Source organism: Callorhinus ursinus, unplaced genomic scaffold, assembly GCF_003265705.2.
Source record: "Callorhinus ursinus isolate GAN/ISIS: 27379988/994484 unplaced genomic scaffold, GSC_fseal_2.0 scaffold35, whole genome shotgun sequence".
NCBI lineage: Eukaryota > Metazoa > Chordata > Mammalia > Carnivora > Otariidae > Callorhinus > Callorhinus ursinus.
The window spans coordinates 948,306-963,223 of NW_027397097.1; the positions used below are offsets into that span (position 1 = coordinate 948,306).

Below are 14,918 nucleotides of genomic sequence, written 5' to 3' on the forward strand. Positions count from 1 at the left end.
CACAAATAGGTCTCTCATTTATATGCTCCTGGTAGATAAATAACATTAACAACAAATAAATTAAATATAGCTCATCCTTAGGTATCAAGCAATAATGTAATATAACTTCTTCTATATGAAGAAAAATGCAGAGTAGATTTAAGCAGGTTCTTGATGATATTCAAGACTTTATACTCTTCAAGTCTATCTTCGTTCCCTGACATACTCCTAAACAACTCAATAGCTTGGAAGCAACAAGGTGTTTGATAAACTTTTTTATTAAAACTACACTTTTTGAGATTTATGCATCAAGTAAGCTAAGTTCAGTACATTGCAATCAGGAAAAACTATAACACCCTGAATGTGGTCATTGGTCATATACTCATACAAATCACGGTGCTATAGTAGTAGGAGTTAAAGGAGGCCTCTTATATTATTGTTCATGCTACATTATGTGTGAAAATATAAAATGGATCTACCACAGAGTTTGGCAAACTAATGTGCAGAGCCAAATTCAACCCATGCCTTATTTTTGTACAACCATGAGAGTTTTAAAAATATTTTTAAAGAATGTTCTTAAAGAGGAGAAGAAAAAGCATATATGACAGAGACAAATATGTGGCCTGAAAAGTCTAAAAGATTTACTTTCTGGCCATTTACAGAAAAAGCTTCTTGACTCCTGTACAAGAAAATTATCCATCCAAGCACAAGCACACAGACACGAACAATCACAGTAGAATGAGTATGGTAGGAGTGGAGTATGGGTCAAAGGGAACTCCAAATTTAAGAGTAATGTTTTATTTTTCATTTTTAAAAAGCCAATAACATGTGAAGCAAATACACAGATGTTTTAAATTTTCCCAAAAGAATTGCAAAAACACAGGGCAATGCTCTGTACTTTTCTATATTCTTTTAATTCTTCCCCCTCCTAATTGTCTTACACAACACCACTCCCAGAACCATAAACCACCGAGAGATTTCCGGGACCAAACACTATTCACCAGCACATTACTGTAGCCTGAGGCAGTCTGAGTGAACACAGCAGGGAGCAGAGGAAGGACACCTCTGACACCAGCTATCATCCCCCAAGGGGCGAGCTGCTTGCTAGTAGACCAGAATAAGTGGTGAGGAGGGAATGGCCAAGCGCAAGCATTGGTCTTTTTGTGGGGAGTTAAGGAGTATTTCTTGTCAAGGGTAGAGAAAGAGGGAGTTGCATCCAGATGGAAGAAATTACAGGGTGAAGGGTGGAACTAGAAAGCAGGAAGAAGGGGAGAACAGTTACTAGCTCTTCTCTCTGCTGCCAAAATTTTGAAGGATCTTTGCCTCAACTTGACTGAAGATAGGAACTGTGACAGTTTGTGGTATGTGGGGTGTGTCATATGGAGAAGTGATGAGGCTAGATGAAGAGAACATATTTCAGTACTGAGCACCCATTTTGTCTCAGCCTCTCATATGTGGTGAGTATTTCCTTGACGTGAAGCACATAGCACAGCTGCCATTTGTAGGTGCTTGAAATACTCACATTGTTTCCATGCAATTGCTACTGGCCCAGCTCAGAATGGCCATAGTTCTTGCCCTTCTTTCTCTGTTCTTGGATTCTTTTGCCATTGCTCTTGGCTGTCCAATGTCTACCCTTTAGATTGGTGACTAATTCAGGTTCTTATCTCCGGTATTTGGGCTTGATCCTGCTCATGTTCTTGGTGCCAGCATTACTTACTCACACCTCGGGTAGCTCTCCTTTTAATAGTTCTAAGCCAGAAAAACCCCGGTAGTGCAGCTGACACTCTGCCCTTGTCAGGGGAGTGGGATTCAGAGGGAGAAAAGTGATAATACACTTTTTATCCATTCTTGTTCAAAAGTCTCCTCAAAATGGTCACTTCCAAGATTCCATGTCTGAGGTCTTTTTGACAAGCTACCAACCTAATTCAGGTACCAAAGAAATGACTTACTATTGATAACATTGTCTTTTCAACTGTGTTCACCATGTAAATACAAAGATGTACCCCATCCCACATATGTTCCCTAAACTTTTCAGCTCTCAGTGTTGTCCCAAATGCGGTTTGATCCCTTAGGCTAGACAACCCATGAAGCATTTTTACCTCTAGCTTTCTCAAAGGCATAGGTTAATCTTTATAAATTTCAGAGTTTTCATTAGGAAACATAAAATAATCTTAGGGAAATTGAATTTGAGTCTCTAGGACACCTACCAGGCTCCTGGGTTCCTTACCCCCAGCAAGGGTGAAAAGGTTTCAGATTCTTCAGGTTCTGTAACTTCTCTGCTTCAGCACCATAGTGGGAATCCATATTCTTATATAGACCCTCATACTCTTTCCTAGCATAAGCACATCCTCCTAGAATTAACAGGCACTTAATCCCCTGGGAACAATGACTCTCTAACTTCATCATCATCTGTCAATAGCAGGCTCTCCTAAGAAATGCAGAAAGCAGGCTCTGACTCACAGTCACGGATTTAATTAACTCTTGAGATTCTGTTCCCACATCAGGTACAGGCTTTGAGAAGAGACTGTCTCAGACATTGATAAGGTGGCCTATATCCAGCTATTGCTACAAAAGTGTATGCCTTAATAGACTCAATCTAAGACTGTCACAGACCTTACATGGAATTCTGCCCACAGATATGTTCTGTTTGGTCATCACAACAACTACTCTTCTAAATGTGAGTGGATTTAGGTAGGTCACAGCTTTCAAATTTATCATTGACTCCTCCTTTCTTCATTGTCTTATATCCAGTCCCTTCACATTTATTGGCCAGTGAAGGCATTTAATCTCATAAAATAGAAAGGAAAGCCCAGAATCACAAACATTCTGATATCTTAGAACCTCGAAGTCAGAAGTATCAATTTTCATTCAGCCCTCAACTTTGAAAATTGGAAATAAATAAAAAGTATAATTCTGGTGGTACACTTAGGAGGACATATGATTTTCAGAGACAGAATAGAAAAGAAGATCTAGTTAAACATCTTTAGCCTGAAACAAAGTAACAACAGATAAATGAACTGATTTACATAAGCCTACAATGATCATTTGGTCTTCAGATTAATATAATGATGAGCTACAGCCATCAGCATAAGTCAGGCAGAAAATTAGAGAAAAGAGGCTTATAATTTGATAGTGAAAATTGATTTTCCACATTCTAATATATATATATGTATGTATATATATGTATGTATTATAGTCAGAGCATTAAATAAAGTAATAAAAATTCTTAAACTTGGTGTACTTAATCCAGCATCTGTCTGGGATCGTAATGGAAATATATGGCTCAATTATGTCTACGTTACATCCTCCCAGAATTCCTTGACATATATCTGCATTATTCTGAGTTGAACATTCCTTGATCTCTAGATCCAGAAATGGCATTAAGGTCACCAGGAGGAAAAGCAGCTGGATCTAGAAAAAAATACTGGTGTTTTGTTTTGTTTTTTGTTTTGTTTTTTTTCAGGGAGCAAGGCAGTGAGAACTCTGCCCCTAGGAGGGCTAAATTTAGATAAAAGGCAAATTTACCTAAGAAAATTTAGGTAAAAGATTAAACAAAATGTATTATCCTCCCCCTGTTTTTCTTTCTCCAATTCAAATTGCTGCCCCAGCCCTTCCTTCTTCATTTCTTCCCTTCCTTTATTCCTCTTTTTTTATTTATTGTTAGTATTATAATTTTAATGTAAAAATCTATGAATTTCACAATGACAAATATTCCTTATAAAAGGAGTTGCTCTCATGGCCCTCTCTGAGACCACTTCTATGTGCTTTATATGCTTGTATGACTTTCCCCATTGTCCTGGAGCTACCTCCACCCTTTCTAAAGCACTTGGCTCATGGAAACCTTTTTCTGAACCATTTCTCTTCTCTGAGGTTAAAAAAAAAAAAAGGTAAAGAAAAAGAAGTTGATAAGTATGCCACCCTAATTGATTTATGGAATTAAATGGGGAAGTAGAGCTTGTACCAGAAAAGAACAAGGGTGGCTTTTCAGTTCAACCGGAAAGATGGCTCAAACCTCACTTGGAGGCAACCAGCCTTCTGTCAACCTACAACCTCTCCTGGTGAAAACATCAGGGTTTGAGTTTATGTCGTGAATCAGTTTCTTTTGGCCTTATTGTCCAGTCGTTGTTGCAACAACCAGATCCATCACTCATTGGCTGGCTTCACACAGGGAGAACATGATAACCTCTTGCCTTAGGCCTGCATTGTGCTCCTTTTGCTTCTTGCCCCAGGGCTGACACTGAGGCAAGACCCATTCTCAGGTATTCACTTGGTATTCATACATGTGAGAAAGAATGGGGGAATTAACAACTCATAGGATAGACACTGACCGACGATAAATGAGATCCAATGGATAAATGTATCCCTCATTTTTCTGGATGGACTCTCATGAGATGTATTTGATAAGGCTTCAGAGTTGGGTCTGCAGGAATAGTCCATAGTCACCCATAAAGGTGACTGACTCATTATTTATTTACCATCTCTCAGCTCCAAATTCCTTTTTGTCTGTTCTATGATTATGGTGTTGGACTCTGTAAATACTTTTATTTTGTCAACTGATACAATGTTAAGACTTGTCAGTGGAAGGCGGTGGAGGAACACAGGAGTGAGAAGGAGTTTTCTCTTCCTGGTTTCTGTGTGCTTTGTTGGCCGGACTCCCACAGAACACGCTATTTTTCCATTGTTTGGCACTGTGTGGTTTCTTCAGTACTCAGTTCCAGCAGTGCACAGCTTCCTCCAGTATTAGCCACTGAGCTTGTCCTCCATTCTTCACTGGGACAACAGGGACATAACCAAAGGCCCAGAGAGTATGTAGCAGCACTCTAGCTGAGGGAACATCTCCTACCTCTTCTCCTTAGCCCTGGGTATGTGTATATAAATCGGGGCAGCACAGGGCTAGCCATCTAGCCACCCAACCCTCCTCTCAAAAGGGCAGCCTGGAGCTACCCCTGCCTGAGCCTCACATGGAAATGTATTATAGTCCTATAAAGGGCACTCTCTCCATATCCCAGTTCCAGCAGTGCCCAGCAGTCATAAGCTTGTCTGGCACACAGAGCTCAGAGACTTGGCACCTTTCTTGGCATTCCCAGAGGGCAGATTGTTTTGCAAGCTTCACCAATAGACACCTTAGTAACTTCACAGGCTCAAAATTTACTTAAAAAAGTAAATCTGTCCATTTACATATGTACTTGTTCCTTGAGGAAAGGAAAATACCCAAATTCCTCGAGGATTATTAGACATGGGATATCATTTCTCACTGATAATAGGCAATGAAACATGTCATCATGATCTTTTTTGATTAAAGTATGAGATTATTGGGGCAGGATGATTAATGGAATTATTAACAAATTTTATCTCACAGTGAACACAATGATTTTCATACCTGTGGTTATTCCCCAGAGCCCTAAGTATATAATTGGTTATATTACACTTAGGAGCTGGAAAAACTTTCATGTTACCACATCTGTGAAGTTGCAACCATTACAGTAGGAAAGACAAAGTACAAAGTCAAAGTAAGCACAAATAAATTTTGTGAATAGTTGTCCCAGAATTCCATGACACTTATCACTGTATTATAGATGCCTCTCCATTAATTCACATTCATGGTCTCACTGAAGGTTCTGCTAAGTTACTGGAAGAGAAGGAAAACTTCAGGCTTGGTTTATGGATGGACTGGTGGGCAAGTTGGTACTAACCAGAAGTAGAATACAGTGGCACAACAGCCTCACACATGGGTGGCCATTAAAAAAAGAGAGAGAGAGTACTGAAGGAAAATTCCCATAATGGACAATGCTCTTGGTTGTTAACTTAGAAAGAGAGGTTGTCTAAGGTATGTGGATATACATGGACTTCTGTACTTTGCTGAAAGGCTTGGATAGTTGGTCAGTGAATGGAACTAGCAAACTTGAAAGAAGAGAGATAAGGAAGTCTATAGAAGATGTATGTGAAATACATACTGAAGTGGACACAGAGGGTGAAAATCTTTGTATCTTGTGCTAATACCCATCAAACAGTACCCACCTCAGAGGAGAAACTCAATAATCAGATAGAAAGAAACTACATGTAAATATCAGCAAGCTTTGGCTACACTACTGCTGATCCAGTGGGCCCACAGATGGAGTAATAATGGCAGAGATAGAGATAAAACATGAGCCAAAAGTATGAATTCCCTTTTATTAAGGTTAATTTTGGAGAAATTGTGTAATCTTCATTCCTGGATTGTTAGTAATACTATTACCAACTTTTAAAGTTCAGCTAACAGCAGCAAGAACTGATCCTGAGCATTTGATATGGCATTTTGTATGTATATCAGATATAAGAAAGGGCAACATAACTACCTATATATGATCCAATGTTGAATTACATTGATATGCTTATAAGATACACTCTATAGAATGACTATTTTTAGAGTTAACCAAGAATTTTAAGAAGAGAAAAATTAATTAAAGTGCCTTTTGGATATCATTCAGAAAAGAACAACAGGTTTATTAACAAAGTTTCCTACATTAAATCTGGACTTTTTGAATTGTATGCAATCTGAATGAATACTTTATTCAGGTCTCATACTACTTGCAAATACGAATGGTTGTTTACATACATTATCTCACTTTACCTTGAAAACAAAACATAATTTAAGTGATATTAATATGAACTCACAGACAAGGAAACCAAGCAAATATCACACAAACTGTAAGGTACTTAGTTTAAGATTGTTGGAAGAGTATCTAGGCCCTTTGGGGCAATTACCCCATTCTACCAAAGCATTCATTCATAAATGGCTTTCTCTCTACTCTGAGTTAACTAGGAACTAGTGATTAGATTTGTTGCTGCTTCTGAATTAAGACCTTGATAATAGCCTTTCGAATCTACTTAGTCTTCACACTGTAGATGATAGGGTTGAGCACAGGAGGGATGAGAAGACATTGGCCATGATGGTATAGACAAATGGAGGTGCTGAATGGCCATAGCGATGGACAAATGACAAGCTGATGAGGGGGATGTAGAAGATGGCAACAGCACTAATGTGGGATATGCGGGTGTTGAGGGCTTTTTGCCGCCCCTCTGAGGAGGCAATGCTGATAACAGATTGGATGATCAGTACATAGGAGAGCAAGATGCAAGGGCAATCAAACCCAGTTGTGGAGAAAATTGCAAACAGACCGAAGATGTTGTTGATTCTGTTGTCTGTGCATGAGAGTCGAATGAGATCAACATGGTAGCAATAAGAATGGGAAAGGACCACAGCACTGCAGAAGGACAGCCTCTTAACAAAGAGCACCACTGGTAACACGACAGCAACGTTTCTTATCAAGATGCTCATTCCAATCCGGGCAATCCTGGCATTGGTGAGAATGGTGGTGTATCTCAATGGATCACAGATGGCTATAAAATGATCAAAGGCCACGGCCAGCAGGACCCCAGACTCCATGAAAGTAAATCCATGGAGAAAGAACATCTGGGCAATGCAGGCATTTAAGGCGATTTCTCAGGCTTCAAACCAGAAGACATCAAGGGTAGTGAAAAGTGTGCATAGGGATAAGCTCAGGTCTGTGGCTGAAATCATAGAGAGGAAATAACACATGGGTTCATGGAGGTTCGGCTCACAGAGGACCACAAATAGGATCATGCTGTTCCCAGAGAGGGCAATGACATACAGGAGACAAAAAGGGATGGAGATCCAAACCTGGGCTGCTCTCAGGCCCGGGATACCCATCAGGATGAAGGTCAGAGGTTGAGCATTGGTATTATTGAGGGCCAACATAATGAGGGGCTGAGAAGACAGGGATATTTGAATAACTGAACACATAATAAATATGTAGCTATCACTTAGAACATCTTTCTGGCACTCTCACATTCACTGAATTACTACTGCTGATTCTCTAAGAATTTTAGTTTTTTCTGAGCTTTCTAGTACTGGATGCTTCTCTCCATGCTTCTCCTCATTTATTAAAAAGAGAAGATTCTCTGAATTATGCCACATCAAATTTTCTTAAGTCTGTATTCCCTTTGGTGACAACAAACATCACAATTAAGTCATCCCTGCCTATAAAAGTTCCCAGTAAAATATTTAAACAATTTGAGAAAATTGGTCTAGAGTATTTTTTTTACTGAAGTATAATTTAACATACAGTGTTATATTAGTTTCAGGTGTACAACATAATAATATAATGATTTTCAGTATTTTTTGAAAATAAATTACTAATCCTGAAATAAAGCACTGAAAAAATCAAGTCACATTTGAAATGTGGATATTATTAGTTTTTCCAGGGAAATATTCTGAAGAATGCCAAAGACATCCCCAAGACACATATGTTTACATATGTGAATTCAAGGTGGTCCAAAGAACTACCCTAACAAAAATAATTATAACTCCCATTTGTTGAAAGTTCTCTGTGTTATTGATATTTTATATGCATTATGTAATTTCATCCATACACTAACTCTAGGAGGTAGATAGCAGTATATTTTGCATATGAGGAAACTAAGACTCAAAAATTAATCGCCCAAGGTTATCTTTATATAGCACTACGTAATTGTTGAGAGAAACCATATATAACACAAAGGTGGAGGAAGAAAGAAAGAGAGAAAGAGAGGGAGGGAGGGAGGGAGGGAGTGAGAGAGGGAGGGAGGGAGGAAGGGAGGAAGGGAGGAAGGAAAGAAAGAAAGGAAGAAAGAAAGAAAGAAAGAAAGAAAGAAAGAAAGAAAGAAAGAAAGAAAGAAAGAAAGAAAGAAAGAAAGAAAAGAAAGAAGGAAGGAAGGAAGGAAGGAAGGAAGGAAGGAAGGAAGGAAGGAAGAAGGAAGGAAGGAAGGAAGGAAGGAAGGAAGGAAGGAAGGAAGGAAGGGAGAAAGAGAGAAAGAGAGAAAGAGAAAGAAAGAAAGAAAGAAAGAAAGAAAGAAAGAAAGAAAGAAAGAAAGAAAGAAAGAAAGAAAGAAAGAAAGAAAGAAAGAAAGAAAGAAAGAAAAAGAAAGAAAGAAGAAAGAAAGAAAGAAAGAAAGAAAGAAAGAAAGAAAGAAAGAAAGAAAGAAAGAAAGAAAGAAAGAAAGAAAGAAAGAAAAAGAAAGGAAGAAGAAAGGAAGGAAGGAAGGAAGGAAGGGACGGAGGGAGGGAGGGAGAAATTGAGAGACAGTGAGGAGAGGGAGGGAGGAAGGGAGGAAAGGAAGGAAGAAAGAAAGCTAGAAAGCAAACATTGCCATTATTTTAACGTAGTGCAGTAAGCATTACATTTTGATACATAGCATAGGCTGCTCCTGAATCCACAAAGAACTACAACAGCCATCATTTCTTGAACACATACCATGTGCCAGATGCAACCATCTTCATACCCATAATCTCATGGAATCATCACAATCATCCAACAAAATACAAAAAGTTGTTTTCCCTAATATTTTTATGAGGAAACTGATGTTTAAAGCGATTAAGTAATTTTCCCAAATACTCAGAAAAGCTGCAGTTGGAACCCCGCATATGGGACTCCAGCACCTTCATTCAATAAAGCTGAGGAATCATAGGAGGAATCTCTAAACCAGTCTGACAAAATGTCCCTGACAAACATTTTTCAGATTTGTGCCTTCCAGAGACACATTTTGGTCAATGTGGCATCTCTGGAGTAGAGTCTTCAGTTTCAGGTGTTAATTCCCTATGAATTATGTAAACATGAAGCTTTTTAGGCTTCCAGGGAAAGGAATTTTATCATTGATAGTCTCTGTGTGCAAAGGGCCAAAGAATCAGGTGTTGAGGCTACACCCACTATGGAAAATAATAGCAAAATAGAATGGCCAGATTCGGTTGACTCATTTTTGTGGTCCTCTCATTTATCCAACACTTACGTATTATGCTGAGGATACTTTCTTTCTGGAAATTCTCTCTCCTCATGTATTGGCACTAGTCTCTATTACTTGTCTCCCACCACTCAGCAATTTCTCTCTCTGGCTTCCCACCCCGCACCCAAAGAACCTTAACTTTGGAATCCTTCAGGCACCTGCCCTTTGTCCATTCTCAATTCATTTAAATAATTATCTCACCCATTTTTACAGTTTCATCTTGCACCTATTTAATGAAAAATTTCAAATAGATATCTGAAGGCAGCTGTGGTTTCCAGGTTCTTAAAGATTAGAACTTCCTTCTGAACGTTGCCATACATATTTCTCATGAGTAAATCAAATTCAATATTTCAAAAACCAAATTGATCATTTTGCCCTACAATTTTTCTTACTCCTATATATTCTGAATAAAGCTTATAATTTTCATAAAAATTAACCAATTCTCTAAGTCAGAACTCTGGGAATTGTCCTGTACACATATCTTTCCCAATCAATCACCGAGTCCCACCTACTTAAACTTTAATGACTTTCTTCTTCCACCTCTTCTTTATTTAAGCACAAAATAATCTCTTTCAGATCTGCAAACTATATAACCTAGTCTATTAATTAACCTACAAATAATAATGTATTATAAATATAAGATGTCAAGGTCTCCAAAGCAATAACAACATCCATTTATTAAGCATCTTCTCTATGCCAGAAAAATAAAAATGAGAAAATTCTTTAAACTGAATAAAAATGGGAAAACCACATATGAAAATCTGTACAGCAAGACACTGGAGTGCATGTGTAGTCTGAAGAATATACATTTGTTAGGAAAACAAGGATATAAATTATTTTTTTCAATATAAGATGCTAGGAAAATATTTAAATAAATGTGAGAAGAAGCAGTTAACAAAGGTTAAGAGCACAAATGAATGAGTTAACAATAAAACCAAAGTTGATTACTTAAAGAGAAAATAAGTGAACTTTTTTCAAGAGTGGTCAAGAAAATTTTAGAAAAAGTGTGATTAACTGCATGAGAAATGAAAAAGAAAAAGTATTGAGAAACAAAACTTTAAATATAATGGTATAGTATGCATAAGTATAACAATATATTTGGCAACAGATACAAAATGGACAACTTTATAGAAAAACATCAATCACCAAACTCATTCAAGAAATCAAAACCAGCAGTGGAAATGTCAATGACGGGAAAAACTCCCACAACCAAATTTAAAGAAAAAAAAAGTAGAGTATTTCTATCTTTCACAAATTCTAGTAGAGTGGAAAAGAGGGAATTTTGCTTCCCCAGCAAGGATCATTTTTCAATGCCTGGAGACAGTTTTGGTTGTCACAACTGGGGAGGGAGTGCCACTGGCATCTAGTGGGTTTATGCCAGGGATGCTTACATCCTAAAATACACAAGACAACAAAGAACTATCCAACCCAGGATGTGAACAGGGCCGAGGTTGAAAAGCCTTATTCTCGAGCATATAAACAAATGGAAAGCTAGTTATCTAATTACTTAGAATGACACATGCAAACATTAAAAATAACTTTTTAGCAAGTCAGATGTAACTGTGCTTTTAAAGAATATGCACTTTGAAACAGTGGACTTTGTCTTATGAATGAAAGATTTATTCAACTCAAGAAATCTATTAATGGTATGGCTATACAAAAAGATTAATGGAGAAAAAACCTGGTCAAGGGATGAGAAAAAATCAGAAAATTCAATGGCAATTCAAGATAAAATTCTTAATATTTAGGAAGGAAATGAGTTCCTGAATGAAAGACATCTTCTAGAAATTTGGAGCAAACATATTTACTGGTGACCTATTAAAAACATTTCTATTAAAGTCATTAAAAGATAAAGATACCTACTATCACAACTACTATTCAACATTCTATGAAAAAGTCTTAATAAATGAGAAAAAACAAGTAAATGAAAGTAGAGTGTTACTTTTGAAAACAAAATTTTTCAAAGTCTTTATTTAGGTTTTAATTGATTCTTTAACTTAGAAATCTCAAAGAACAGACTGCAAACTGTTAAAATAGAGTTCACCAAATTGCCCACATAGATCAATATCACAAATTAATACTTTTTCCTGTTCATAAGAATTAATCACTGAGGAAATTTTATAAAAATAAGTATTTATTTATAATAGCCATAAACTATAAACTGTATTGGTATAACACAATGTCTGTGTTTGGCAGGGAGAAAATAGGTCTCTAAAAATTTATTGAAGAACATTAAAAAAAGTCCTTTATTTCTTTCTTAAATATAAGAATATTCCATAGAGAAAAGATATGAATTCTCCCATGAATATTCTCATAAATTAAAGCATTATCAATCAATAACACAAAAGAGTTTTTTTTTAATTTTTTTATTGTTATGTTAATCACCATATATTACATCATTAGTTTTTGGTGCAGTGTTCCATGATTCATTGTTTGTTCATAACACCCAGTGCTCCATGCAGAACGTGCCCTCCTCAATACCCATCACCAGGATAACCCATCCCCCTCCCCGCTTCCCCTCTAGAACCCTCAGTTTGTTTTTCAGAGTCCATCATCTCTCATGGTTCGTCTCCCCCTCTGACATACTCCCCTTTTCTTCCTCTCCTGTTATCTTCTTCTTTTTCTTTTTTCTTAAAATATGTTGCGTTATTTGTTTCAGAAGTACAGATCTGTGATTCAACAGTCTTGCACAATTCACAGCGCTCACCGTAGCACATACCCTCCCCAATGTCTATCACCCAGCCACCCCATCCCTCCCACCCCCAACCACTCCAGTAACACTCAGTTTGTTTCCTGAGATTAAGAATTCCTCATATCAGTGAGGTCATGTGATACATGTCTTTCTCTGATTGACTTATTTCACTCAGCATAACACCCTCCAGTTCCATCCACGTCGTTGCAAATGGCAAGATCTCATTCCTTTTGATGGCTGCATAATATTCCATTGTGTATATATACCACCTCTTCTTTATCCATTCAACTGTCGATGGGCATCTTGGCTCTTTCCACAGTTTGGCTATTGTGGACATTGCTGCTATAAACATTGGGGTACACGTACCCCTTCGGGTCCCTACATTTGTATCTTTGGGGTAAATACCCAGTAGTGCAATTGCTGGATCGAACGGTAGCTCTAATTTCAACTGTTTGAGGAACCTCCATACTGTTTTCCAGAGCGGTTGCACCAGCTTGCATTCCCACCAACAGTGTAGAAGGGTTCCCCTTTCTCCACATCCCCGCCAACATCTGTTGTTCCCTGACTTGTTAATTTTAGCCATTCTGACGGGTGTGAGGGGGTATCTCATTGAGGTTTTGATTTGGATTTCCCTGATGCCGAGCGATGTTGAGCACTTTTTCATGTGCCTGTTGGCCATTTGGATGTCTTCTTTGGAGAAATGTCTGTTCATGTCTTCTGCCCATTTCTTGATTGGATTATTTGTTCTTTGGGTGTTGAGTTTGATAAGTTCTTTATAGATTTTGGATACTAGCCCTTTATCTGATATGTCATTTGCAAATATTTTCTCCCATTCTGTCGGTTGTCTTTTGGTTTTGTGGACTGTTTCTTTTGCTGTGCAAAAGCTTTTTATCTTGATGAAGTCCCAATAGTTCATTTTTGCCCGGGCTTCCCGTGCCTTTGGCGATGTTTCTAGGAAGAAGTTGCTGTGGCTAAGGTCGAAAAGGTTGCTACCTGTGTTCTCCTTTAGGATTTGGATGGACTCCTGTCTCGCGTTTAGGTCTTTCAACCATTTGGAGTCTATTTTTGTGTGTGGTATAAGGAAATGGTCCAGTTTCATTCTTCTGCATGTGGCTGTCCAATTTTCCCAACACCATTTGTTGAAGAGACTGTCTTTTTGCCATTGGACATTCTTTCCTGCTTTGTCAAAAATAAGTTGACCATAGAGTTGAGGGTCCATTTCTGGGCTCTCGATTCTGTTCCATTGATCTATGTGTCTGTTTTTGTGCCAGTACCCAACTGTCTTGATGATGACAGCTTTGTAATAGAGCTGGAAGTCCGGAATTGTGATGCCGCCAGCTTTGCTTTTCTTTTTCAGTATTCCTCTGGCTATTCTGGGTCTCTTCTGGTTCCATACAAATTTTAAGATTATTTGTTCCATTTCTTTGAAAAAAGTGGATGGTATTTTGATGGGGATTGCATTGAATGTGTAGATTGCTCTAGGTAGCATTGACATCTTCACAATGTTGATTCTCCCAATCCATGAGCATGGAACGTTTTTCCATTTCTTTGTGTCTTCTTCAATTTCTTTCATGAGTATTTTATAGTTTTCTGAGTACAGATCCTTTGCCTCTTTGGTTAGATTTATTCCTAGGTATCTAATGGTCTTGGGTGCAATTGTAAATGGGATAGACTCCTTGATTTGTCTCTCTTCTGTCTTGTTGTTGGTGTATAGGAATGCCACTGATTTCTGTGCATTGATTTTATAGCCTGCTACTTGACTGAATTCCTGTATGAGTTCTAGCAGTTTTGGGGTGGAGTCTTTTGGGTTTTCCACATACAGTATCATATCATCTGCAAAGAGTGAGAGTTTGACTTCCTCTTTGCCGATTTGGATGCCTTTGATTTCTTTTTGTTGTCTGATTGCTGTGGCTAGGACTTCTAATACTATGTTGAATAGCAGTGGTGAGAGTGGACATCCCTGCCGCGTTCCTGACCTTAGGGGAAAGGCTCTCAGCCTTTCCCCATTGAGAATGATACTCGCTGTAGGTTTTTCATAGATGGCTTTTATGATATTGAGGTATGTACCCTCTATCCCTATACTCTGAAGAGTTTTGATCAAGAAAGGATGTTGTACTTTGTCAAATGCTTTTTCTGCATCTATTGAGAGGATCATATGATTCTTGCTCTTTCTTTTGTTAATGTATTGTATCACGTTGATTGATTTGCGGATGTTGAACCAGCCTTGCAGCCCAGGAATAAATCCCACTTGGTCGTGGTGAATAATCCTTTTAATGTACTGTTGGATCCTATTGGCTAGTATTTTGGTGAGAATTTTTGCATCCATGTTCATCAAGGATATTGGTCTGTAATTCTCTTTTTTGATGGGGTCTTTGTCTGGTTTTGGGATCAAGGTAATGCTGGCCTCATAAAATGAGTTTGGAAGTTT

The 14,918-nt window shown here is 38.0% G+C and overlaps 1 protein-coding gene across 1 annotated transcript; it reads right to left on the reverse strand.

The window, feature by feature from the left end:
- Positions 1 to 6,791: 6,791 nt before the first annotated feature.
- OR51F2 (olfactory receptor family 51 subfamily F member 2) lies at positions 6,792 to 7,738 on the reverse strand. The gene is given in 2 exon segments (XM_025848509.2): positions 6,792 to 6,892; positions 6,895 to 7,738. Coding segments are annotated over 2 exon segments (945 nt in total).
- Positions 7,739 to 14,918: the final 7,180 nt, after the last annotated feature.